Source organism: Neofelis nebulosa, chromosome X (genome assembly GCF_028018385.1).
Source record: "Neofelis nebulosa isolate mNeoNeb1 chromosome X, mNeoNeb1.pri, whole genome shotgun sequence".
Classification (NCBI taxonomy): Eukaryota; Metazoa; Chordata; class Mammalia; order Carnivora; family Felidae; genus Neofelis; species Neofelis nebulosa.
This window is the reverse complement of record NC_080800.1, coordinates 26,957,642-26,984,693: the sequence shown is the minus strand read 5'-3', so window position 1 is coordinate 26,984,693 and position 27,052 is coordinate 26,957,642. Positions and strand designations below refer to the sequence as shown.

The 27,052-nt window shown below is 45.2% G+C and overlaps 1 protein-coding gene and 1 long non-coding RNA gene across 25 annotated transcripts in view; one reads left to right on the top strand and one right to left on the bottom strand.

The window, feature by feature from the left end:
- DMD (dystrophin) overlaps nucleotides 1-27,052 on the top strand; it is a 2,138,536-nt gene that overhangs the window by 2,085,096 nt on the left and 26,388 nt on the right. For all 24 annotated transcript variants that reach the window (XM_058713880.1, XM_058713888.1, XM_058713887.1 and 21 more), the window contains 2 exons: nucleotides 20,296-20,539; nucleotides 21,463-21,586. In XM_058713880.1, the coding sequence (XP_058569863.1) occupies nucleotides 20,296-20,539; nucleotides 21,463-21,586 (368 nt within the window). The remainder of the gene's footprint in view (nucleotides 1-20,295; nucleotides 20,540-21,462; nucleotides 21,587-27,052) is intronic.
- On the bottom strand, nucleotides 14,705-18,939 carry LOC131502838 (uncharacterized). The gene is made up of 3 exons (XR_009257215.1): nucleotides 17,501-18,939; nucleotides 15,316-16,453; nucleotides 14,705-15,056 (listed from the first exon to the last, which is right to left on the bottom strand). It is a non-coding gene; the product is annotated as an uncharacterized LOC131502838 (long non-coding RNA).

Sequence of the window (27,052 nt, the reverse complement as noted above, 5' to 3'; positions counted from 1 at the left end):
TCCGGAGTGCTTGACTGTATTTTGGGCCATTTAATCTTCCTTAAAGCTGTGTAAAGAACTTAGATGGGAAAATGCCGGTTCACAGAGGTTCAAATGGATTGGCCCAAATGTCACACTCAGCCAGTGGCAGAACCAACCTCGGGCCCAGATTTTCTGACTCAAAAATAGCCAAGTGCCCCTTGGACCAGCGACCAAAAAAAGAGTCATTCTCTCTGTAAATAGAATTTGTATAGAATTGTCACATATTCCCTGGAATGGACCTTGACGTGAGACCATATTATTATTTTTTTTTTTTTTAATGTTTATTTTTGAGAGAGAGAGAGAGAGAGAGAGACAGAGCATGAGAGTGGGAGGGGCAGAGAGAGAGAGGGAGACACAGAATCTGAAACAGGCTCCGAGCTCCGAGTTGTCAGCACAGAGCCCGACATGGGGCTCGAACTCATGAACCAGGAGATCGTGACGTGAGCCGAAGTCGGACACTTAACTGACTGAGCCACCCAGGTGCCCCTGGAATTTTTTTTTTAAGTTCATTTTTTTATTTTTGAGAGAGACAGAACGCACACGCGTGCACACACACACACACACACACACACACACAAGCACGAGTGGGGAGGGGTAAAGGGAGAGGGGAGACGGAATGTGAGGCAGGCTCCAGGCTCTGAGCCATTAGCACAGAGACTAACGTGGGGCTCAGACTCTCAGACCACGAGTTCATGACCTGAGCTGAAGTTGGATGTTTGACTGAGCCATCCAGGCGCCTTGAGACAGTATTATTAAGGACTAGATAGACATGAATAAACCAGTTCATGTACTTGGGGTACAGGGATCACTACTTTACCCTGAAAAATATCCAAGATCGTTCCAGAAGAACGGGATGGTTTATTCTGTGAAAGAAAGAAATTACACCAGGGCTCCTCACAGCCGCCAGATGAAGAATCTGATGTTGATGGAAGTCTTACTGTAAGTTCCCTTGACCTTCAGGTAAAGGTCATCAGGTTGAGTTTCTTTCTTTCTCTCTCCACTTTGTCCCATTTGCACGTCCTGCCACATTCCAAAGAAATGTCTCTGCAGAGTGAAAGGTACACTGTCTCCTGAAAGGACACTCTCTGGGCTATACGATCAGACAAATACAAGCGTACTTGTAGAGAAAGCGGGAATGGAAATTTAAAATTGAGATTGTCCCACGTCCTTTGGATGTATGTTTGTTACCGTATCTATGTGTATTTTGCGTTCCTTTGTTCTAACCTTAGGACTAATCTCCAAATAAGTTAGCAAAGGAAAGGGGCTCGGAGATCACCGTTTCCCATGAGATGCGGTATGGAATTCTGTTGTTTTTCATGACACCTGCCCCCATTCCCCTTGGAAAAGAGAGAATGCCTAATTTAGAAGTGTCTCCAGGGTGTCTTACCTCTGCCTTTAGGATTCCATTTCTCTTAGTTGCCACACATAGCATTCAGTAAATATTTGTTGAATGAATGAAATGAAGCTGAATTTATTTTAAGTGTGGCACTCACACATGTACTTTTGACTAAAATTATTTTTAAAGCCTAATTTTGTAGAGGAATGCCTTTTAAAAGCTGTTCTTCTTGCTTTTCAGAGTCTTTCTTTTCCCAAGTTCCTTGATTAGCACCAACTGTTGCTTTCTCATTAATTGAGAAGCTTGAACATTCATTTGCCAAATCCTAGGCCGTGTACGTCTCTCCCACTCTCTTGATCGTTGGTTCATACCACAAATGTAAAGTGAGAGCCCTGAGCAGAAGCTAAATCTGACTCTGAATTTTCTTGATAGCCTCTCCTAAGGTTGGATGACTAGCGACTTTACACAGTCTTGAATGTTTCCCTTCTGCAAAATGTCTTGTGCTCATTCTGCAGATAATGCAGACTGTCATTTGAGTGAGATCAGTCGGACAGGAGAATTTTATCCGTTGTGTGTCCTCAGCATTGCAGTCTCAGAGTTCGCTTTTTTACTGCATCGACTCCAAAGTCTGCGGTCTCCTGACTGAAATCCATAGTGTCAAATTGCAGTGTATTTTTCTCTGCACCGTCCAAATGAAGTCAGACCTGCTCTGAAATTTTAGGTGTGACCCTAGCAATGAACAGGTAGCCTTTATGAAAGACCCAAACTCATTGTCATCCTGCTGCCTGCATAGCAAAGTGATTAGATTGTCCCCAAGTCTAGAAGGAGAGTAAATACTAACCAACCTGATTTCACTGTGAAGTCTGAAGTTAATTACAGTTGTCAGGAGATGTTATATGACAGCAGGGAGCCCTGTGGATTCCTAGTATCTACTCGGTGCCTTTCATAGGTCTTGTTTTTGGGCAGACAAGACAGTGTGCAGTCTCAGTTTGAGTTTTCCTTGCCCCTTTTCACTCCTCCAGTGATAACGCCAGCTTACTAATGTTACATTCACGAGGATTCTAGACTGGCTACTTACAGCACAGAGTTGAAGTGGCTGGAAATCACGATCCTGTTGCTTTACCCTGTAAATGAGGGGACGACTTGGGGCCCGGGGCCGGCCTAGTCTCCGCAGTCTACTCCACGTGACTTCAGTAGGGCTTTGATGGTAAGAGTCCCCAGTGATGGTAAGCACACAGCCAAGACGACAGGATGCTGAGGGGGATCAGGAGTGGCCTTGCCAGCAGAAGGAGGAGCAGAGGGGGTCAAGGTGAGGAAGAGCAGGGAATGTTCGGGAAATTGCAAACAATGGTGTCCCGTTTGTGATGAGGCAAGAAACGGGAGAAGATGAGGCGTCACGAGTGGGCAGGGCCAGGCCGGGAAGGGCATGATGCCACCTCACCTGGGACTGGGAGCCACTCGGGCATAAGCCAGGCACGGTGCTTTTAGATTTATGCTTACATCCATCACTCGGGCAGCTGTGTGGAGGGTGACCTTGAAAAGAACTCTACTGGAAACAGTAATTCAAATCGGGAGGTAGCATGGAAACCCACAAAAGAGATCAGTGAAGCCTCAAGAAAGAGAAATGGGGCAGACAGGCTGAATTTGAGTGGTATTTCTGGGCAGGGGCAGAGCTGCTGTTCGAGGGATCTGGGGACGGAAGGGACAAGCCCCAGTTCTAGAGGGCGCCTGGCAAGATGATGGTCGTTTGCAGCTGGGACTGACGATCCGGGGGGAGGACAAGTGGGCCCCTTTAAATTATCTATTTTTTAAAATTTTTGTAATGTTTCTTTTTGAGAGGGAGAGTGTCCATGGGGGAGGGGCAGAGAGAGAGAGAGAGAGGTGGAGGATCTGAAGCAGGCTCTGAGCTGTCAGCACAGAGCCTGGTGCAGGGCTCAAACTCACAAACTGTGAGATCATGACCTGAGCCGAAGTCAGACGCTTAGCCGACCGAGCCACCCAGGTGCCCCATTAGCTATATTTTTAAAATAAATACAAGTTGGTAGTATTGACACTATTTATAGACGTCCTTCCTCAAGGGTCAAGTGGCTGGAAGACAGGGAATGGGGTGTGGGAGGGCTTGAGTTAAGGGGCTGGTGACACATCCACGGGTTAATGTCTGACAGTCAGAAATGCAACTATGAAGCTTCCAGAGATACTAGATCTAGGAGTCACCAGCTCGCAAGTAGTACTTGAAACCACAAGAGTGAACTTTGCCTACCCAGTGTGGTGGAAGGACGACTCTGGGCTTGGTAGAACTCTGGAAGATTTGAACGTGAAGATGTCTGTGTAATTACCTTTTGAAAAATAGGTAATCACGCACATGAAACGAAATCCAAATAGTTCAAACATGCATACAGAGAAGAATGAGTCTTTCTCCAACTTTATCCCCTGGCTGTCATGTTCCCAGCTCCAAAGGTGTTCGTTTCTTGAGTTCTTAGGTGTCCTTATAGCTACGCTCTACACATGTAATTGTTTGCCAATATATCGGTGGTCGTTGGGATTATTTCATACAGTAATACCGTGGAGGGGTCGCCTCGGTCTTCTGTTTTTACTTAACAATCCCTAGTAACTTGTACACGCCGGAAGAATTTGCCAGAAGAAGAGGGGAGGAGAACTTGGGAATGATGGAGCGAGAGTGGTTATGGGCACAGGAGGAGGTGTGGGTTTGAATGGGAGAAGGGCCACCTTTGAAGACCATGTGGGCGATGAATGTTAGGGTATGGAGCGGGGGTGGGGAGGAGAATGGAATGAGCGTTCAGTATTCAGTAGACATCATCGGTCATTAGCGGAGACTGCTTCTCATAGCTGGCCTGTACATTTTTTTGAAAAGTCGGACTGGGGGAAAAGAGTAGCAGTATCCAAGGAATTGCATGGAACTAGGCTTTCGGGTCGCTTGGCAACACGTGCCCCCAAAACAAAGGCCTGCAGAGCTTGATTAGATAAAGGGAGTGAGTTTTCCCTCATCAGTCGGACAACCAAGGTCAGTTCCGGTGAGGAAAGCCACCATGTGAAGAAAAGCTGAAGGGCGTACCCATAGCCTTAATAAGCTATGCCGGCGTCAACCGACTTAGCTCTACTTGGGCAGGCACAGGGGGTGCCGTCACCGTGATTCAGAGGCTCGGTTTCTAACTAACCAGTCCAGTTAACTCAGTTTCCTTCAGTCTGTCCTGAGTTCATCAAAACAAAGCCCAAGGGGACCAGCTCGTCCTAACCGATTCATGGAAGGGGATGGATAACCCGGAAGGACAACTTACTTCTCCCTTGTTCCTAATTCTCTTTTTAACTGTCTCGCTGTACAAAATGTGTTAATGGTGCCTTAAACCTCTTCGGGGGGACACCATCGCATTTATGCACAAACACTTAATCTATCTAAATGGGGAAGAGATGTTCAGAGAGTGAACATAGGTCGCCTATCTCACAATCACTTATCTTAGAGATCAGGGTAAAAGTCACTCAGTCGTCTGGTGAGCTTAGGTTCTTGGCGTAAGAAACGGGATAGTCATGAAGGACTCGAGGAAAAACCAAGTACCCTTCTGGTGATAGGAATATTCAGGAATTACAGGTACAGCTGCCCTCTCCCTCGAACAGGCTGGGTGAAAGGTAAAGCTCTTATGATCCAGTTTGCCTTTTTAGATCCCTCAGCAACACCCTCGTCCTCCTCTTGGCTCACGTTGCCGTGTCATCCTGCTGCCCGAGAATTGATTGTGGTCATGACTTTTCTTTAGCTGCTTTCCAGGCCTGAGGATAAAATTCCAATCCAGTTCAGCGGATAGGTAGTGAACGCTTAATGTGTTTCGCAAACGGCCAGGACTACAAACATGAATAAGCCGCGGTTCTTCCCTTCCTGGAGCTCAAAACTGAAGAAAAGGCATTGAAATACAAATAACTAATTGCAAACCGCTAATTCTGACGCATCGTTACCACTGCTCAGGGGGCACAGAGGTCAGTGATCAAGGCTGTCGGGAGGGATTGGAGAGACCTTCGAAACTGGAGTTGAAACTAAAGACCAAATAGGACTTTCCCAGGACTTTTCTACTTTTTGCTGGAAAGGTAGTGGAAACATGTCACTGGACGATGGCCAGGGTCTGAGCTCAGGATGTGGTGGTCAAGGGAAGAAGGGAGGAGGAATGGGAAGGTCACTGAATGAATGAGGCCACAAGGGAGATGGAAGAGACAGCAGTTGGGTGGTTTGGACAATTTTAATTGGGGAACAGGGAAGTATGATCATTCAGAAACAAGCAAAAGAACACAGTACACACAGGAAAAGCTACTGATGGACGAAGGTCAATGACTAGAGAAAAAGACCTGTGGCCTGGGCCTCCTGAGTTCTGTTTGTCCAAAGCGATTCAAGGGGCAATTTGCTATACTGATTTTATGTATTAGCTCTCCAAAAAGGATTGGAAACCAAAAAAAAAAAAAAAAAAAAAAAAGCACAGCAATAAGATTCCCACAGTCTAACTAGTAAATCATTGAACATAGAAGGGATAGTTAGTATAGTTGATACAACTGGGATTCAGATTTCATCCCAGTTTCCCCACAGTCCGTGGGATGAGAGGAAACATCATGATATATCAATCTCTTATGATATATGTTGGATGAAACATATGTTTCATGTTGGATGAAAGAAGCATGCACCTTCCTAAGGAAACACCGTCTTCCTTGGCTGTAAATAGGAATGACAGTAAAAACAGAGCTGTCATTTAAGCGCCATATCCTTGCTAAGGACAGGGACTGTTCCTGAGTACATGTGCGATCTTATTTAATCCTTCCAATGACACTATGAAGGAGACGGTGCTTCCCAAATAAAGACTCACTGGCACCAAGAACAAAGGACACATCATAGAGCTGGCATTGAAGGCCAACGAAATGATGACATTTCTCCGGGGAAGAAGGGCACCGTCGCCTAAAATGCTGTGTTTTGCAGAACACCTCTAAGATACTCTTTAAGAAGTGATAGCAGGGACAGATAAGCTCTGGAAACACTTGCCTTGGAAAGTCATGATTAATTCACCTTTGCCTTGAGGGGTCGAGAAGAAACAGGATCAGATTTGTTTAATCCAGTATTGACCCATCCTTGACCTCAGCCGAGCCGGAATGTCCTGCGGCACCCAATTTGGGAAGAAATTCACATCTGTACTGGATTTGAAAACCAGGCAACGAAACAGTACATGTGGCTCTCCCCCATGGTTGGTGAGAAGTCTACAGCTCTTGTCTTTTGGGGGCCGTTGGAGGAAGTAGCTGTAAGAGGTGTCTGTGCAGACGAAGCCTGGATTTATCTCACAACGGTTATTTTTGGTTTGCTCTAGTAGTGAAGCCGTATAAATGCAGACACCAAAATGATTTAGTCTGGAAAATCCAAAGATAGGTATTAAATCCTCTCTCGTGGCCATAGGCAATTCTTTGTACTCTTTTTGTGGAATATCCCAGCGAGTAATCCTGGCTTTCCATGTTTTTTTTGTTTTTTTTTTTTTTTTTTTGAGTAGTGAGATGCAAAGGCCCGTTGTTATTTGAGGCCACTCCTGGTCTGTGAAATAGTCAAATGCGTATTACCAATTCACGGGAAGACGTTTCTTTTGTGACTTGTAACAGAAAAGCTGATGCAGTGTTCATTTCGACCACAGCTTAAGGGGTAAATGTAAAAGATAGGTCGCTGCTATGTGGCTCAGCGGAATGCTCCTTGAGCAAGCTGGCTTTTTTTTCTGACACTGAAATGTTAGAGGGTAAACGGTCACTATACCAACATCGTGTGGCTTGTAAGAGCAGTCTGGATTGAGGACCAGTGGGTTTGGGGGCGTGTGGGGTGGTGGCCTTGGAGGAGGCCTCGGGAGAGGTTAGGGGCCTCCTAGGGGAAAAGATCCATGGAAAGAAGATGAAGGGTGTCCTGGCATACTTGATTGTAATTGTGTATGCCCAGTTAGAAATGGGCTCCTGGCGTGTGCTACTTGGTAAATGGGTGGCTTCTGCAGCTAACTAAACATCCTTCTTCCTTTTTTCAAACTATCTTTCTAATTAAAGTTGACTCTCTTTTTTGCATCTCTCAATTCTGGGTTGCTTACGGTACCCCCCTGACTGCTAACTTGAGGGCATAAATAAACCCCTATGATCCTTTCCCTATCATTTCCTAATAAGTCAAAGTGATTTTTTTCAAAGACTGAAATAACCTGTAATTTGAGCTTTAGCACTGAGCACAATTCCCAGTCACTGGGCATTAGGGTAAGGCTTGTCACCATCCCACCAGAAGGTGAGGGACAGTGTCTCCTGCATCTTTATCTCTGTGGTGCTGGGTGTACAAATACGTGTTGGGTAAACGAAAGGATGAATACCCTTTGGAATATTCCTGTTCCAGGATGGGTTTGGGGGCGTTGATATTTGGCTGTCTTCCTTGTTTTTCTCCTCTCTGACGTTACTGCTCTTTCCCCGGACCTTTTATTATGCCTGTTCAGGTCGTTCTGTCATTTTCCATTAGAGTGAAAACAACTAAGTTGTGGAGGTTGACCCAGACTTGAGCATTTTCTGGGCTTATTTTTAGGCTCTTATTAAAATTCATCATTTAAAAGTATTGAGAAGTAGCTGCATAGCTAATTCTGCAGGCACGTATACACCATTTGTTCCTTTTACGTAACGGCTTAAACCTGATTCCTCCATAGTAGCAGAGGGCATTGGAAAATCATTCTGCACTGGGAAAATACCTTGTGTGCTATCAGAAGAGGATTTTGAATTTAGAACTTAATTTTTTTTTTCCAACGTTTTTTATTTATTTTTGGGACAGAGAGAGACAGAGCATGAACGGGGGAGGGGCAGAGAGAGAGGGAGACACAGAATCGGAAAGAGGCTCCAGGCTCCGAGCCATCAGCCCAGAGCCTGACGCGGGGCTCGAACTCACGGACCGCCAGATCGTGACCTGGCTGAAGTCGGACGCTTAACCGACTGCGCCACCCAGGCGCCCCTAGAACTTAATTTTTTATAGGAGCCTTATTGAGATAAATTCCCATAACCATGCAATTCACCCATTCAAACTGTATAATTCAGTCTTTAGTAGTATATTCACAGAGTTGTGCACCCATCATCACACAGTTTTAGAACAATCAAAAAGAAACCTCTACCCGTTTTTAGTCACTGTCCATTTCTCCCAAGACAGCCTTGCTCCGGCCCTAGACGGCCGCTACTTTATTTTCTGTGTCTATGGATATGCTCATTGTAAACGTTTGATACAAATGGAGTCCTACAATATGTGGTCTTGTGTAAGTGGTTTCTTTCACGTAGCATATTTAGACAGACACGTATGTGGTAGCATGTATTAGTGCTAAATTCTCTTTTATTACCGAATGATATTCCGTGGTACGGATATGCCGCCATTTTCTCATCATTTCAGCAGGTGATGGACGGCTGGGTTGTTTCCACTCAGTGGCCATTATGGATAATGCTGCCAGGAACCTTCGTGTACAAGGACTGGACTGGCTTTACAGAAAGGATTCTGTAGTTTCTGTCATTGTAACAGAGGAGGCCATAGGATCAGATATGGCAAGAGTATAGAGCAGTGCGTGCCAGGGAGTGAAGAATAGGCCATCAAGATGAATTTACTAGGAGAATTTAAGGCTGAGTGTAACTACTCATGAGGGACTCAAGCTGGGACACACAAAGCTTAAAATTATGATTCTCCTAGCGACTGTTACGGCTTTTTGCTGACCACAGACAATGAAAGTTTGATACTTTACTGTATTTGTCTGAAAATTGAAACATACTTCTCCCAACGGTAGTATTCCTGGGGACTAGATTCCTCACTTCTAAAACCTCTCCGATCCTAGTGTGCTTTTTGAATGGTGAAGAGTAGCCACTGTCATTTTTGTTCTGGGTTTTGTTGTCTGCCTTATTTCCAGGTATACAGTTAAGATTTTTGATGACTTTTTCTCTTCTTTTGTTGAAATTTTGATTAATGTATTTATTCTATAGACGATAGTGTGTTAGTCCCCGATCAGGAATTTGTGAAAAATAGGTCATTGAAGGTAAACTAAAGCCAATTAATATTGTCAGATTCTGTTAGAACTCAAGTAAGGTATCCCCTGATGTGTCAAGGGCATATCCCCAAAACAGAGTGCATCTAGATACATTAACCCTGTAGACCTGGTCTGAACATTTTATGATCGGTGGCCATAGTTTGATGGCTTTAAAGGAAATCTCTTCCTAGTGATCTTAGCTCAGTGATTTTATTTTGCCTAGGTGCTCAGCTGTGATACACTTGACTGTAGCACAGAGGATGGAAAATACAAAAAAAAAAAAAAAAAGGCCAAATTCAGGGGTTGGTGCAGTATTGACTGGGGGGCGGGGAGCTAGAAGTGATATATATATAAGGAAGACAAATACTGAAGAATCCATTTCTAAGCACTGTATATGTTTATTTTCTGCCAAGCTTTAGTTGATAGCTTTCATTTCAGATAATTTATTATTATTATTATTATTTTTTTTTTTTGGTAGGAAGCTTTCAGCCCACCGGATTTCTAAGTCTAAAAAGTACAGAATGTAGAGAGAAAGAAGTAATAATAATGAACAGAAGGAACTGGCCATGGTTCTGAGCAGTCTGCACATACGGAATATGGGCCACATACCGGCTCATTAATGCCTAACCCTGATGAAACGGGTCCTTAAGTCATTTGCCTAGAGGGTCAGCAAGTGGCAGGGTCGAGTCGTGAATCAGGGTCTTTCTGATTCGAAAACCGTGCGCTCAAGCCACGTTCTTGTTTTTTAATGTTTATTCACTTTGAGAGCGAGCGCGCGAGCGCGCGCGCGCGCGCGCCCAAGTGAGGGAGGGGCAGGGAGCCTGACAGGGGCTCAGACTCCTGAACCGTGAGATCATGACCTGAGCCCAAACCAAGAGTTGGACGCTTAACCAACTGAGCCACCCCTCAAACCATGTTCTAATTGCCTCCTCAGCCATGGATGGTAAAGGGCACCAAAAACGGCGATGTGTCAAAAACAACCTAATTCTCCTGTGCATGCTTCAACATCTCTTTTGATGGAGCTCTCGCTGGAAGAAATGGTACATTATTGTAAGAGCCAAGTAAGGTCGGCTTGTATAACAGACTTGCATACACCTTCATGCTGAGCGAATTTCAGCGGGAAAGGGGTTGGCATTAAGAGCTCTGAATACATGAAAGGATGACAGTGTTAAGAGAGAAGGATTAGAAATCAGAGCCTCGGGGGGTCCTGCCATTTTTCCTGTTTTTGCTTAAGACAGACCTGAAATAGGCCTACTTTCACTTCCCACCCTGTGAGCGGCTCCTTAATTAACACTGGTAATGCCAAGGTGCGCTAATGTCTTTTTCTGTCTAGTTTAGTATTTTTGACTGGGTGCTTGATAAGATTTTACAGTATAGCTTTAAATTTATTATAATTGAAAAAAGCTCTGTGCCGTTGCCCGTTTTTAAAATTCTTCAGGCTTGCAAAACTTGTCTTTCCCATTTTTTTTTGTTAGAAACTGCCCATTTGCTAGATTTATAGTAGCTGTGATAATTCTATATGATATACTATATTCGCCTGGATCCAGATTGGTGGCTATGACTGAGCTGCTTTTTATAAAGTATGAGGGTAAAGCTGGATTTCTGTGGGCCTCATCTTTTTAGATGCAGACCTTTGTCGCTGTTCCCTCTTGATGTAATAGACGCCGTACGTGCTCATGCGTTGGTATACAGTTCAGTGTCTCTTACTGGTAAGAAATACCATTATGCAATTATGTCATTACACATGGCATGAAGTTCGATCTAAGGAGCAGATGACCCACCGTGAACTCAACACTTGAATTCTGTAAACCCACAGAGGTTGTTGTAATAATGTTCGTCATCCTGACTGGCATGTAGCTAGTTAGGATTGCTAGAGGGGCCAGGTGCTTTCATGGTCTCCGCAGGTAGATCTAAGGCCAGTTTGATTCTTTTGCCCATTAATTGCTTAGGAAATTTTTCCTAAGGTTATTTATTTTTAAGCCATCTGCACACTCAGGGTGTGGCTCGAACTCACGACCTCAAGATCAAGAGTCGCAGTCTCTTACAACTGAGCCAGCCCGGTGCCCCATGCTTAAGAACGGACTTTGCTTTAGTTTGACCTTGTATTCTAGAGTACCGTTCAGTGCTCGTAGAGCAGTGTCTCTGAAGTTCTAAAGTAAAGAACATGAGCCAACATGTTCATTTGCTCATTTTCATATGTAACTGACGTTACCTCAGTCCTTTCACACTGTTCTATTTTTCACGAGTTCTTTTTAAATATGTTTATTTTTGTGTCTGACATAGTTAGAATTGTTGCACTGAAGCGTGATTGACATACAGTGTCATGTTGGTTTCACACGTACAACACAGGGATTTCGAAATTCTATACAGTATGCGGTGCCCCCGATGCTAAGCTTACCATTATTGACGATACTCCCAAACCCTATACTGTACTTTTCATCCACGTGAGGTATTTTAGAACCGAAAGTTGATGCCTCTTAATCCCCTTCACCTCATTCGCCTCTCTACTTCTCCCCTCAGGCAGCCAGTAGGTCTTGGGACTGATGAGTCTCTTCGCTTTGGGATTTGTTCCTATTGTGTTTTAGGTTCCCCATATAAGTGAAATCCTATGCTTACTTGCCTTTCTCGGTCTGACTGACTTCACTAAGCATAATACTCTCTAGGTTCATCCGTGTTGTCACAAATAGCAAGATTTCTTTCCTTTGTTACGGTTAATGTTCCAGTGTTGATACACCACATCTTTATTTTTCTTTCAGTGGACTTGTGGGTGTTTTTTGCTCTTGTAAACAAGGCTGCTGCACACATGGGGGTGCATACATCTTTTTGAGGTAGTCTTTTCTTCAAATGCCCAGAAGTAGAATTCCTGGATCTTATGTATGGTAGTACAATTTTGAATTTTTCGAGGAAACTCTATACCGTCTTCCACAGAGGCTGTACCAATTTACATTCCCACCAGTGGCGCACATGGGGTCCTTTTTCTCCCCCTCTGCGCCAACACTTGTTTCTTGGTTTTTTGATAATAGCCACGCTGACAAGTGTGAGGTCCTATCTCACTGCAGTTCCGATTTGCATTTCCTTGATGATTGGTGATGTTAGACATTATTTTCATGGGCCCATTGGCTATCTGTATGTGTTCTTTAGAATAAGTATATCCAAGTTCTTTGCCCCTGTTTTAATTGGATTCTTTGGGGTTTTTTGGTGTTGAGTTGTAAGAGTTGTTTAAAACATGATGTGTATTAACCCCTTCTCTAATACATCATTTGCAAATATCTTTTCCCATTCACTACGTTTTCTGGTTGGTTGGTTGGTTGGTTGGTTGATGTCCTTTGCTGTGTAGAAGCTTTTTACTTTGATGTAGCTGCAGTTTATTTTTGCTTTTGTTTCCCTTTCCTGAGGAGACATATCCACAACAATGTGGCTAAGGCCAAAGTCCAACAGATTGTTGGCTATGTTTTCCTTTAGATCTCACATTTAGGTCTTTAATCCATCCTAAGTTTATGTTTATGTATGGAGTAAGAAAATGGTCCGATTTCATTCTCTGGCAGGTGGCAGTCCAGTTTTCCCAGCACCGTTTATTGAAGAAATGATCTTTCCCCATTAGGTATTCCTGGATCGTTTGTCGTAGACTATTGACCATACAAATGTGTGTTTGTTTCTGGGCTCTCTGTTCTGTTCCAGTGATCTAGGTGTCCTTTTTCGTGCCGGTACAATACTATTTTGATTGCCGTAGCTTTGTAGTATGACTTGAAATCTGGGATTGTGTTACCACCAGATTTGTTCTTCTTGCTCAAGATTGCTTTGGCTTTTCAGGATCTTTTGTGATTCCATAGAAATTTGGGGATTATGGGTTCTACTTCTGTGAAAAATATTATTGGTATTCTGATAGAGATTGCCTTGAATCTTGTAGATTGCTTTGAGTAGTATGGACGCTTTAACAATATTAATTTTTCCAGTCCATGAACATGGACTATCTTTGCATCTGTCTGTGACCTCTTTCATCATAGTCTTAGAGGTTTCAGAGTACAAGCGTTTCACATCCTCGGTTAAATTTTGTTCCTAGGTATTTTATTCTTTTTGAGGCTGTTGCAAATGGGATTTTCTTACTTTCTGCTAGTCCGTTATCAGTCTATAGAAATGCAACGTATTGCCGCATGTTCATTTCGTGCCCTGCAACTTTAGTGAATTCATTCATTACTTCTTCCCTTCCAGTTTGGATGCCCTTTATTTCTTGTCAGATTGCTGTGGCCAGGACTTTCAGTAGTATGTTGAATAAAAGTGGTGAGAGGAGACATCCTTGTCTTGTTCCAGACATTAGAGGAAAAGCTCTAAAGTTTTCCCACAGTGACTGTGATGTTAGCTGTGGGTTTGTCATATATGGCCTTTCTTATGCTGAAGTGTGTTCTCTCTAAGCCCACCTTGTTGAGAGGTTTTATCACGAACGGATGTTAAGGTTTGTCAAATGTTTTTTGCTTCATGTATTGGAATAATCATATGGCTTTTATCCTTCATTTTCATAATGTGGTGTATCGTTTGCTCAATTTTGTGGAAGATTTTTTCATCTATGTTTATCAGGGATATTGGGCCTGTAATTTCCTTTTTCTTTGGAAGTTTGTGTTTTGTTTTTTTTTTTTAAACAACAGGTATTAGTTCTAATAAAGGGGCACCTGAGTGGCTCAGTCGGTTAAGCCTCTGACTTCGGCTCAGGTCATGATCTCAGGGTCCATGGGTTCAAGTCCCACGTTGGGCTCTGTGCTGACAGCTCAAAGCCTGGAGCCTGCTTCAGATTTTGTGTCTGCCCCTCGCCTGCTCGCACTCTCTCTCTCAAAAAAAAAAAAAAGAAACATTAAAAAAAATTTTTTTAATGAAAAAAGTGTTTAATATAAAATACCCGTGAGGCCGTCTGGTCCCAGACTTTTTTGTTTGTTGGGAGTTTTTTTGATTACTGATTCATTTTCAGTACTACTGATCGATGTAGTCAAACCGTTTCTTCCTAATTCAGTTTTGAGAGACTGTAGTTTTCCAGGAACTTATCCATTCATTTTAGGTTGTCCAATTTATTGGTATGTAATTCTTTTTATTTCTGTCCTGTTGGCTGTTCTTTATCCCCTTTCATGTCTGGTTTTATTTGTGTACTCTTTGTTCTTGATGAGTCTGGCTAAAGGTTTATTAGCAATTTTGTTGCTCGTTTCCAAGAACCAGCCCCTGGTTTCATTGATCTGTTCTGGTTTTTTCGTCTGTTTCATTCATGCCACTCTGATCTTTATTATTTCCTTCCTTCTACTAACTTTGGACTTTGTTGGGTATTTTTTCTAGTTCCTTTAGTTGTAGGTTAGTTTATTTGGGACTTTGCTTGTTTCTAGAAGTAGGCCTGTATCCCTGTAAATTTTCCTCTTAGAATTTCTCTTGCTGTGCCTCAAAGATTTTGAACCATTCTGTTCCCGTTTTCATTTCTATGTATTTTTTTTTTTCATCTTTGAATTTTTGGTTGACCCATTGGTGGTTTACTTTCCACGTGTTTGTGTCTTTCCAGTATTTTTTTCTTGCAATTGATTTCTAGTTACGTACCCTTGTGGTCACAAAAGAGGCTTGATATGATTTCAGTCTTGTTGAGACTTGTTTTGTGGCCTAACACGTGATCTGTCTTGGAGAATGTTCCACGTGCACTGGAAGAGAAAATTTTTAATGTCAATTTGTATCTGGACACCCATGCTTGTCCACTGGATGACCTAAAATAACCAGATGCATCTACATAATTGTCGGCTGGAGGGATTTTTTTAAAGCTGTACGCAGAATAAGAACTTAAATAATGGGAGCCTTCTTTTCAGGAGGACTGGCTGCGGGAAGAAATTCTGGTGACAAAAGCCATGTGCGGTGAATTTGAATTAGTGTTCTTTAGGGAGCTACCAGAGAAATATAACTTACCAGATAATCAAGAGCGTAAATAGATTCTCCCTGGAGTCGTCATCCGATTGCTGACATACATTCGTTTCTATTGAAACGACATCATAAGTACATTCTAATGAGAGAATTGAGAGGGGTGAGATGTACAACTTCAAGAACGCGATATACATTGTTAGCAGTATATAAATTGACAGCGAGTATTTGTGGTTGAGCTTTAAAACAACTCCCCTTGGAACTGAGGTAAGTATTCTATTGGTCTTGTATGGGAACGCTCTCCCCTACAATGTGTCCAAAAAACCTAGCGTTATGATGAACTTTAAAAGGCACTGGCACAGGTATTCTTCAAGATCAGAAAATAAGTATTTCCCTATTTTGCTATTTCCTGTCGCAAAAATAGGCCCTAACGACGCTGCAACCCGGACTACACGTGTTAGGAAAAGGTATCTTTTAATTCAACACACCACACCTCACTTTTTCAAATACTTGGTATTTTACGTGGTTTCTGGCCAAGGTCCCTCTTTTGAGCTATTTTTGAACCTGTGGCCTGACAGCTTATCCTGCTTCAGAGTCTTAGGAGGAAAAACTAGTCCCTGGAAATCAAGTTTGTTATTGAGCTTAATGGAAGATTTATGCGTGTCACCTGTGTGTTTAGGAGAAAGGCACTTGTTGGGCTCATTTAATCCTGTCCTGGTAAATTTGTGTGGGAATGAATACTGAAGGAACACTGATCCTACATCTATAAAATCAACATGTCCTGGGAGGCTGCTGATGCACATGACATTAGCCCTTGTTTTCAGCCACCTTCCCCTGCTTCTGGCATTGATCCAGTGGTGGCTGACGGATGGAAATGAAAAGAAGAAAACCCGCACGTGCTGAGCAGCGTGTACAGATGACTAAGTGCACCTTCAGTTCCTGCTATAGTAACAGGAATTAAAACTCCCCTTAGAAGGTAGGGGCCCCGAGCCAGGCATTTAAAACCAGGGCTCCACAAACACACGTAGAGACGTGTACGTGGAGTGAACAAAGAACAGTTTGGACTGCCTCACTTACCTGCAGCCAGGGATGCAGCGTTATGCTCCAAGGGGAGGAGGCGGGGCTTGCAGTCGCCAAGGAGAGCATCGCTACGCAGCCTTGAAACCAGGACCTGAACCCTGTTTGCCTGGTGACGAAATGAGCACTGAGTGCATTTGTATCAATCTGTCAACTACCAAGGGAAGGTCTAGCTCTAGACGGGGGGGGGGGCCCTGAGTGGGCCCAGTCATAAAATTACCTGACAGAGCCGAGTTCAGAAGGAGAAGAAATAGATAAGGAAATACCACTGGGTAAAACAACGACTCTGGCACCTGCTGGCTCCCTCAGTAGAGCAGGTGACTCTTGATCTCAGGGGTAGGACCTTGAGCCCCACTGCTGGCTGTAGAGAGGTGTAAAAATGAAAGAACCAGATGGATTCGCAAAAGGCCTCTTTGCAAATGCCAACCGTGGTCACTGAAGTCACTAAACTCAAGAGGACCAACTCCAGGGGCACGTGGGTGGCTCAGTTGGTTAAGCTGTGAAGCCTGACTCTCAATTTAGGCTCAGGTCGTGAGCTCGTGGTTCATGAGACCGAGCCCCCTGTCTAGCTCCCCATTGACAGTGCAGGGCCTGCTTGGGATTCTGTCCTTCTCTCTCTCAAAATAAATCAGTCAACTTAAAAAAATAAGACAAATTCTAGACTTTACCCCATCAGAGAAGGTAAGGACATTAAAAGAAATGAGCAAATGAGAGAGACAGAATTCACCACCAGGCTCCAAAATATATCTAGTAGGCGCTTTCGAAGAACATGGAGGAAATGGCAGAGAAGCAGTATTTGAAGTCACAATAGCTGAGAATCTTCCAGAGCTGAAGAAGGATAGGAGTCTTTAAGGAAATGGTCCCCTGAGAGGAATTTCCAACATCTGAGAAGGCAAGAAGGGGCCTCTGTAGAGTCATTGATATTCTTTACAGCCCAGCTTTGGGAAGCCCTGGCAGATTCAAATAAACCGTTTCTGGTTTTCACTGGCAAACATAAAAACAGAAACGTAATCATGTTGTATACACCAAGCCATGTTTTCTGAACAAAGACACTTACAATGAACTCATTAAAAAAAAAAAAAAGAGCTCTTTGGACAGCTAGATCCAGAAGATCAAGGTACCAGGGAAGACCTCTCTAGAAAATGTAGTCACTTACCTGTATCTCTGAGAAGAGCACTTCAGAAGATGGTCATCGTTTGCGGTCCTGTCCTCAAGTCCACATCTAAAAATAGTGTTTTCAGAAAGAAGAATCTTGAATGGGATTCTACGTTAAAAGGTGGCATGAGTTGGGACTTTTCGGCGAAGTTGGGTTGCTTGTAGTAACTGCAAGGAGGAAGAAAGGTGATTCCTATCAGATGAAACCTCGTAAACACTGGATGCTGCTTCAAGTTCGCAGAAGCATTTTTCAATAGTCAGGCATTGGATTTAATTAACGTCAGTAACTACACGTATCGGTTCCCACCTTCAGGACTGACGTGCAGAGTCTGGCTTAGGGTAAACTTGTTTTGAGAGGTTGTCTTATTACGGCTTGGTCAAAGCAGCTTGCCGTGAAACAGTGCAAACACAGCTTTCCTTGAAGCGTGATGGCAGATAGATAGGATTTCAGTCTAAAAGATCACGTATTGATTTCCCACGTGACTGTCCACCACTTCTAGAAACCCTGTAAAGTTAGGTCCAGGATAGAGCTTTACAAAGAAAAAGAATAGATGGGGTTTTAGGTCTTCTCCACTGTGGAGATCCAGCATCTTGGAGGACACGCCATCCCCTGTGGATCTTTCAGTTCAGATAGGGAACCACAGGAAATATTTCCTTGACTAGAAACCTGGTCACATGATGATCTTACTTTCTCAGACTGGGCAGGGGGAAAACTTAGCTTGTATCTCATGGATTTTCTCAGAGACCTAGACCTCCCACATTTGTGGAGAGGAAGTTCTCTCAACTGAGGCCAGACACCCATTGTTCACAGATGATACTTCATCTTATTGTGGTTTTTACCGGAACTACAAGAGAGAGATCGAGAGTCGTAATCAGGCACACGGTAGCCAACAGAAGTGTCCTCATTTGGAACTGTACTCTTGGCAATTCTAAAGCAAGAAGGAAATCTACAGTCTTAAATGGATTTATTAAAAAAACAAGTGTGGTTTCAGCATTCCACCTGAAGAGCTGGAGTAAAACCCAGCGGACGGCAGAGTATCGTTAATGGATGCAAAGTCAGACCGGAGTCAAGTCTTGGATGTGATAACGCGATAACAGCAAGTGACTTCTTCCGTGTTGACTCTGTATCCATCCGATGTAATTGAAACCCCAAATTTCAACAAGAGCCAAGACACCATTAAGGCAGGGCACAGCAGGTGGGCTTCCCAGACACCCATTTAGTTCAAGTTGTAGTGTGCGATCTGCATGGCAACATAAAAATAAACCAGCAGAACAGGCCCAGAAGCACACTTGTGTATTTATGAGGGCTTGATGTATTGCAGAGCTACCGTTAGAAAGGAGTGACAAAAAGATGGACTTGTTAGTGAAAGGGGCTGGCTTCACTCCTCTGTGGGATGGGGAGTAAAATCAGATCGTGTCTTTACAGCAGCCACAAAAGAGTCTGGGTGAAGTTCTAAGTGTAAAAACAAAACAAAAAAAACCCCAAATTTTTAACTCGACACTGTAGGTGTAAGGAAGATTTTCTCAAAAGAAGCAGAACACGCAGAGGATATGTTGAAATTCGAAATTTGCATACTACATGGGGCGCCTAGGCGGCTCAGTTGGTCAAGCGTCCGACTTCGGCTCAGGTCATGATCTCACAGCTCGTGAGTTCGAGCCCCGCGGCGGGCTCTGTGCTGGCAGCTCAGAGCCCGGAGCCTGCTTGGGATTCTGTGTCTCCCTGTCTCTCTGCCCCTCCCCTGCTCACGCTCTGTCTCTCTCTGTCTCAAAAATAAACTTTAAGAAAACAATCTGAAATTTGTGTACTGCGGGATGCCATGTACAAAGTTAAACAGGTATCCAAGGAGACAGAAGGAAGTTAATTGCATCTCTGTTTATAATAGTAAAGGTTGGAAAGTACTTAAATATCCATTGACAGGATAATGTTGTTGACGTATTCAAGCAGGAGAATAAGACCTTACAGCACTTAAAATCACCAACTATTATGTATCAACATGGAGAAATCTCCAAAACGGTGTGGAAGGCAAAAAGCGACTCTTAGAATGGTATGTACGTTCTTGAACATAATGTTCTTAAAGTCTAAGAACATTGCCAAATAATGCTGTGAGATTGAATCCCAGGAAATGGCCATTTTTGTAGGTTAAAAAAAAAAAAACCCAAAAACCAGCCCGAGACCAGCATCTTTGCCAAGTTCAACCTAGTATTTGTGGATACATTCATGGTAATGACAGACCTGGAATTCAGGACGGCATTATCTCCTTGGAAACGGTGGGGCCAAGGGACTGAGATTCGATACTGAGGAGAGGACATAGGAAAGCTGCGACTTGATGTCTTCCAAAAATTTTTGAAGCGAATACGGCATAGGTCACATTTATTACAAGAGTGTGGTGGGTCACAGTCACGCTCCTACTATGCTGTTTGATTTTGTTTGAAGCCAACCCAAGTGTTGATAGAGGTAAAAATTTGTGATCTCATGACATCAGAAAGAAATGGTTGCAAAATGACTAAACCCATTGCTGCTCATTCATCTGAATGTGGCACTTACAAGGCCTTTCGTGTAAAATAAAAAGGTTGAAAAGCCTCTCCCCACACCGGGCGGAAGCCTCCAATTTTATTTTGTTTGATCGTCCTCATGAAAACCATTCATTGAGTACCTCTCTTTCGCTTGCCGTTGTGTTTGGTGGTGGTCAGATGTAGCTGTCTGCCCTCTAGGAAACCCGAAGGCGATGTTCAACTTGATCTTGTTGTGTTTTTTTGTTTTTGTTTTTTTTTTTTACTTTTTTTTGACGCCCACAGGAACCTGCAAGCCGAGTATGACCGTCTGAAGCAGCAGCACGAGCATAAAGGCCTGTCCCCACTGCCGTCCCCTCCCGAGATGATGCCCACTTCTCCCCAGAGCCCCCGGGACGCCGAGCTCATTGCCGAGGCCAAGCTCCTGCGTCAGCACAAGGGCCGCCTGGAGGCCAGGATGCAGATCCTAGAAGACCACAACAAGCAGCTGGAGTCGCAGTTACAGCGGCTCCGGCAGCTGCTGGAGCAAGTGAGGCGCGCGTCTCTCTCCCGCGCGGCGCGGCCGCCGCGTCCTTTGTCCCCCGGCCCCGGCGCTAGGCAGTAGGGCTCGGGGTCCTTTTCAGATTCTCACCGAGTATCCGTTTGTCGAGTACTCCGTAGGTGCCCAGCCAAGCGCTGGCTGTCGAGGGCTGTAAGAAGACGAGGGAAACCACTGTATCTTTGTGGAGCTGGGAAATAAATACCGGAAGGTTTCCACCCGTCTCCTAAAAGCGAATGAAGATCGTGCCCTCTTGAAACGGAGTTCTTTTTCTTTTTCGGTTTGAGCAGGGGAGGGACAGAGAGAAAGGGGGACACGGAAGCCGAGGCGGGCTCCAGGCTCCCAGCCGTGAGCACAGGGTCCGGTACGCGGCTCGAACTCACGAACCCGCGAGCCCAAGTCGGACGCTGGACCGACTGAGCCCCCCCGGGCGCCCCGGTTTCTAGTTCTTAAAACCTCCCTTTGGAAGCCTCTATTGAAAACCTAGCAAGAGCATACACTGCGGTAGGCTCTACCCGCACGGAGTCCCAGCTTTGTGGCAGTTTTGAAGTTTGACACGTGTTCCCTCCATCTTGTTACTCAATGCAGAAAAGTATTCATTCTCCATTACGTTTTTGTGGTCTCACATGGTTTCCCCATCGTCACATGACCTTCTATGTCGTTCAGTCATCGGGTCTCGTGATCTTATAGATCTCGTTCCAATGGAGCCGTCATTCCTTTTCAAATGTATAAGGGGGGACAGTTCAGATACAGAGACGTCATCTGCGGAGCTTTATCAACAGCAAAACTTGGCAAGTTTCTATGTAAAAGAGCTTATAATTTCTGAGTCCTGAGTACGCTCATCTTAAACGTGTACAATTATTGGAGTGCTTATTATGAAAACTAATTCTGTTTTTTTTTCCTGGATACCTTAGCCCCAGGCCGAGGCCAAGGTGAATGGTACAACGGTGTCTTCTCCTTCTACCTCTCTTCAGAGGTCAGACAGCAGTCAGCCTATGCTGCTCCGGGTGGTTGGCAGTCAGACTTCAGAATCCATGGGTAAGTGTCTTAGCTACTCCTGCGGTTTGTTTTCCCTTCGGGGCTGGAAATGGTGAATTGTTTGCTCGGAGGTTCACGTCATGAACTGCATCACCTACTGTCTGCTCCGTACAAGGCACGGTCATAAATGTCTTCGGCCTACAAAAATGAGTCACACGGTCCAGGGCCCCTCAAAGGGCCCGCCGTTCCGTTACTCAGAACAAGGCAACGTGGGACAGCCCGGCCGGCTCAGCCAGTTGAGCATCTGACTCTTGATTTTGGCTCAGGTCACAATCCCAAGGTCGTGGGGTCGAGCCCCGTGTCAGCTTCTGTGATGAGCCTGTCGGAGATTGCCTCCCTCCTCCTTTCTCCCCCCCTTTCTAGAGTAACGAAAGAAAATTGTGAAAAGGAATAAGGCCGTCTAGTCTTTAAGCTCCATTCATTGTGGAGGCCAGAAAAGGCTTTACCCTGAATTGCTTTCTGTGAACAGTTTTGAAGGGTGAAGGAGGAAGCGAGCACTCTTTGAAGAAGGAATGACGTTAAGTGAAAATGAAGACCTTGGGCCAAGGGCTCAGAACTCCTGTAGAGAAATCTGGTCCAAGCAGGAGGGCAGGAAATAATGCCACAGAGGAAGGCTGGGATCACAGTACAGTGACCTGAGTGTTGGGCAAAGGTGTTTGACTCCTACTGGTCAGTGTTGGAGAGCCACTGAAAATCCTGTTTACCAGGTACGCAATGTCTCAAAAGATCTATTCTGGCAGCTGTCTCCGGCCCAGAGGAAAACTTTTATAGGTGGAAAGAGAGATCAAGAGGCAAACACAAAAGGCCAAGCTATGGGAGTTCAGAGTCTAGGCTTGGGAGACATCAGGGATGGGTGGGAAGACAGGACTGCGAGACTAGGATCTGAAAATACGGTGCCTGGGGCTCCAGGCCTGACTGGGAACCGAGCCGAGGCCACTTGGTTGGAAGAAGATAGTCATCCCTTTGGGGACATACTGTGAGAAACTGGCAGGTCCAAGTCATGTGCAGAAAGGAGTTGCAGCGCAGGTCCGTAACTGGCGTGAAAGGACGGGCTCGGGGATCTGATGGCGCCTTCCACAGAGTCGACAGCTGCAAGGCGTGAGCTGAGAAGCTGGTCACGAAGGTGCTGGGATCCGGCGTCTGGAGGCAGACCTCCATTTGGGTGACCGGGTAGCAAAGGAGTGGCAAGCAGGTAGGGGGAAGATGCGGGCACAAGGTCAAACGCAGAAAACAAATTACAGCGCGTTGCACCACGTAAATGCACGAGCCACTTCTGAGAAAGCATTTGCAGCCGAGACGAGGGAAGTTGGAGGATTTCTGTCTCTTCAGGGAAGTAAAGGACTGGGTCAGCTCGAAGACGAGGGAGGCTTAAGCAAAGCGAAGACGCTCGTGAAACGTGACTAAGTAACAACAAGGACTGGAGTAGAAGATGAATTTGTTGAGGACAGGGTCTAGTGTTTTTCAGGCTAGGACGGGGTTCGAAGAAAACTGGAGGGCATGAGACATAAATGATGGTAGACGGTCACCAGCCATCTGCCGGTTGGATTTTCCTGCCCTGCTAGACTTCGACATGCCGGGGGCGGGTCGTGAAGGCCCCAAATACTTGCTCTGTCCCCTTCCTTTCTCCTTCTCTCTCAAGGCACAGCATGAGGCAGACCCCGTGTTTTCTGTTTCCTTGTCCCTGGGCCGAGACTGGTTATACTTGACCCTCTCAATCTTACCTCCGGGAAGGGAAGAGACGCGTGTTCTCCTTGATCCCTCACCCGTAGACCTCTGGTATCCTGGTGTGTTGACGAATTCATTTTAGACTTCATTTATACTGAAGATGTTCCATAGATGAGCACATAGAGAGGCCAAGTGCCCAACCAAAATTGGTGGGACGGACAGGAAGAGTGAAGGATGTGAGTTCTGTGGTGCTCAGGGACCGTGGTCTGGGAAATTGGAAAGTTGGACATGATGAAGGTAAAATGCTTTCAAGCCCTGCCCATGTGAGCTGCTGCTACATGGAGACCATTGAGGGCTGCTTTTCATGGGTTTGAGGAGACCCGGATTGTTGGGCTCTTCAGACAGTAGTGAGGTTCTTAGGAATAGAGGAAGGAAGATGAGGGCACTGAAGAGGGCAGTGGACACAAATCTGATGAATTTTAAGACCTTCAAGCAGTGGGCAGAGTCCTGAGTTCCTCCAGAGAAGTCAAATCGTAGGAAAGCCAGGTTCCAGTGCTTCTGTGAAGGAAGAGAATGTGTGGGAAGCACTCTTCCTGGCTTTATCGCACCCCCGGGGATGCAGGGCGGTGTCGGCATCGGATTCCCTGTCTCCCCGTGAGATCTGAATACAACTAAGGGGCTGTTGCGACCGAAAGTGATAGCTCAGCCCATGAACAAATAGATGCCTTTGAAAAGTCTGTAAACTCCAAAAACAACAGAGGTCGTGGGCCTTCCGTGTTATTTCCCGCTGCAGGATCTCCCCTTCCTTGGAAGTCATAAGCAAAGCATGTGAAACTGAGTTGCATATTTTCAACAAGTGAGATTCAGACCCCTGCGTGCTCAGGAGCATTAATCATCGAGGCCTGTCATCACTGGCACAGAGGCAGTGTGTCCAAAAAGCACCCAAATGACAGGACCCGTCAGGTTGTGGTCCTGACGATTTGGAGAGCCGAGACGGTTGGGGCAGAAGAGCCGTACGTGGTGCATTTAGGCTAACTGGCTAGTGTCAGGCGGACTGGCTGTTTTTGGTGTTTGTCCAGCTCTGTAACCATCTTCTCGAAGGCTGCATGCGAGTATGTGAGTGAGTGCAGCGCGATTCTTTCTGCTTTGAGTGTCCGAGCAGCGATAAGGCTGGGAGTTGCAGAACCACGCTGCATTCTTTACAGAGAGTCTCCCGGTGACTTTTTAACGTGTCGTCCCAGGCAACCTAATGAGTTAGAGTGCTTCCGGCAGCCACCAGGTACTCAGCACTGTGAAGTCTCTGCATACCATATGTGGCTTCCTGTACGTTCTGGGACGGGGACAACACCACGAAGCTTACATTGTGTTGGAAGAGACAAATTAGCAAAGTCTACCTTCTTTTGGCTTTCGTGAACTACACATACAGGGGTCTGTGACTTAGCGACAAGTCCTAAGTGCTGACTACCCCTTACCTTCTTCCCACCTTTTCAACTAATTTGGGTAAAGAGGTTCCCTAGCTTCTTATTCCGAGTCATTTCAAACTATGGCAGAATTGGAGTTAATTGAACATGTTGCCACATTTGCTTTCTGCGTGTGTATACACCTCTGTGTGCATACTGTGTACGTTTACAGTGTAAGTGCCTATTATATGTGTGCAGAGTTTGTTGGTTTGTATATTTAACTGGCGCATTTAATAATTACATTCCACACATAATGACACTTCACCACCTATCTTCTAAGACTAAAGGTCCTCTCTCACAGAATTATCACACAGGAGGGGGTGCCTGGGTGGCTCAGCCAGTTAAGCATCCGACTTCCACCAAGGTCATGATCTCCCGGTTTGTGAGTTTGAGCCCCACATCGGGCTGTGCTCCGATAGCTCAGAGCCTGCTTCCAATCCTCTGTCTCTTTCTCCCTCTGGCCCTCCCCTGCTCACCCCCGCACTCGCTCCCTCTCACAAAGAGACGTTAAAAATTGTTTTAACTAAAGAATTGTCACACAGGAAATTAACACTGATACAATAGTATACATAATTGAAATTGCCCCAGTTCTGCCGGTAATATTCTTTATAGCTTTCTATTTTTTTTTTCATTCAGCATCCAGTGAAGGGTCACATTTGCACTTAGTTCTCATTTCGTTCTAGTCACCTATGATCTAGAACACTTCCCAGTGTTCCTTTCTTCCTTTACCTACCTTCTTTTGATTTTTTTCACTTTCTGTAAGTTAAGTGTTACACCACGAAATGCACACATGTATATGTCTGGATGAGTTTGGACATATGCGTCGGCCCCTATCCCAACCACAAACAAGGTCCTAAATATGTTGCCCGCCTCCATAAATCAACCCTCTCCTACCTTGTCTAGCCTAGCCCCGTCTACGCAAGAAGCATTCGTTTTAGAAAGCAAGCACAACACATCCTTGTGTAGACAGAGAAACAATCCACACACTTAACAGGTTTACTTGGAGGTTCTGGTTAAAGATGGCGGTAGCAGAGTCCTGAAATTACCTCTTCCCACAGACATACCAAATCTATAACTGCATACGGAACAATTCCCTCTGAAAGAAACCCAGCACATGTCAGTGACTCCTACACATTGCAGACAAACGGCGGGGGGGGGGGGGGGGGGGAACACCCCACGTTGAAACAGGTAGGAGAGGCTGAGACACAACGCAATGCCGTCATAAACTCCAGCCCCCGTGTGGCAACACGCAACTGGAAAGGAGCTCACAGCTTTCCCGGGGAGAGCTCTGAAGCTTGCATCTGATGCCCCAGCTTTCCAGACTCCTGCCTGAGAGATGGGCCCCCAGAACATGTGGCTTTCAATTCAACAGGGCATGAGTCCAAGATAGCCAAGGGCTCACGCGGACTCACCATGGCTAACCCCTCGGGGCTCCGCGCAGGGGCGACAGAGTAAAATACACCCACTCAGTCTTCGGAGAGGCCGCCTAATTTATCACAACAGCTTCAGCCTGAGGAGTAGGCTTCTAATTTAACACACACACAGGGGCCACCTGAAATACTCCCCAGCGAACGTGGAGGCTGGCGGTTACCATCTTGCTGCCCTCCCGCCTCCTCCCTCCAGGTCACGTGCGATCTCTTGGTTTTCAAGGCTGCCACCCGGGAGACACAGAGCTTGATCATCCGGATTCAGTGGCCAGTAGGGCTTGTGTTCACAGGTTCGGTGGGATGGTGGCCAACAAAAAAATGTAAACGGCTCTCCCTCGGGGCTCAGAGCACAGGGAACCAATACTCCCTCCCACCTCCCAGCCTTGCCCTGAACAAAGGAGATCCGCAGGCTTGAAAAGCTGCTGGCTCCGATCCTCCCCTTTGGCACACTGACAGGTCTTGGCTTGCCCTCAATCACTGGGTGCCACTAAGAACCAAGAAAGCTGCTTGGACAAACACAAATGTTTGAGAGACAACCAAGAGCTAGGGCAGAGTTGAAAGAGAAGATTCGTCTACAAGAATTTTAAACCAGTCCAAGACTGGGAGAGGTGGCTGTTTTATCCAGTGCATAGAAACCAACACAGACTGTCAAGGAAAATGAAAGGGGATATGTTGCCAATCAAAGAACAAAACAAAACCTCAAAAAAGATGTTAATGAAATGGACATGAGTGACTTTACTGATAGAGTTCAAAACGATGGTCCTAGTGATGCTCATCACGGTCTCGGGAGCAATGCACCTAAGGTGAAAACTTCACCAAAGACAAAGAAAATAGAAGACAGTACCCAGTTGAAACCACGAAGCTGAAGAATACAATAATTGAGCTGAAAAATACTTGAGAGGGGTTCAGTAACA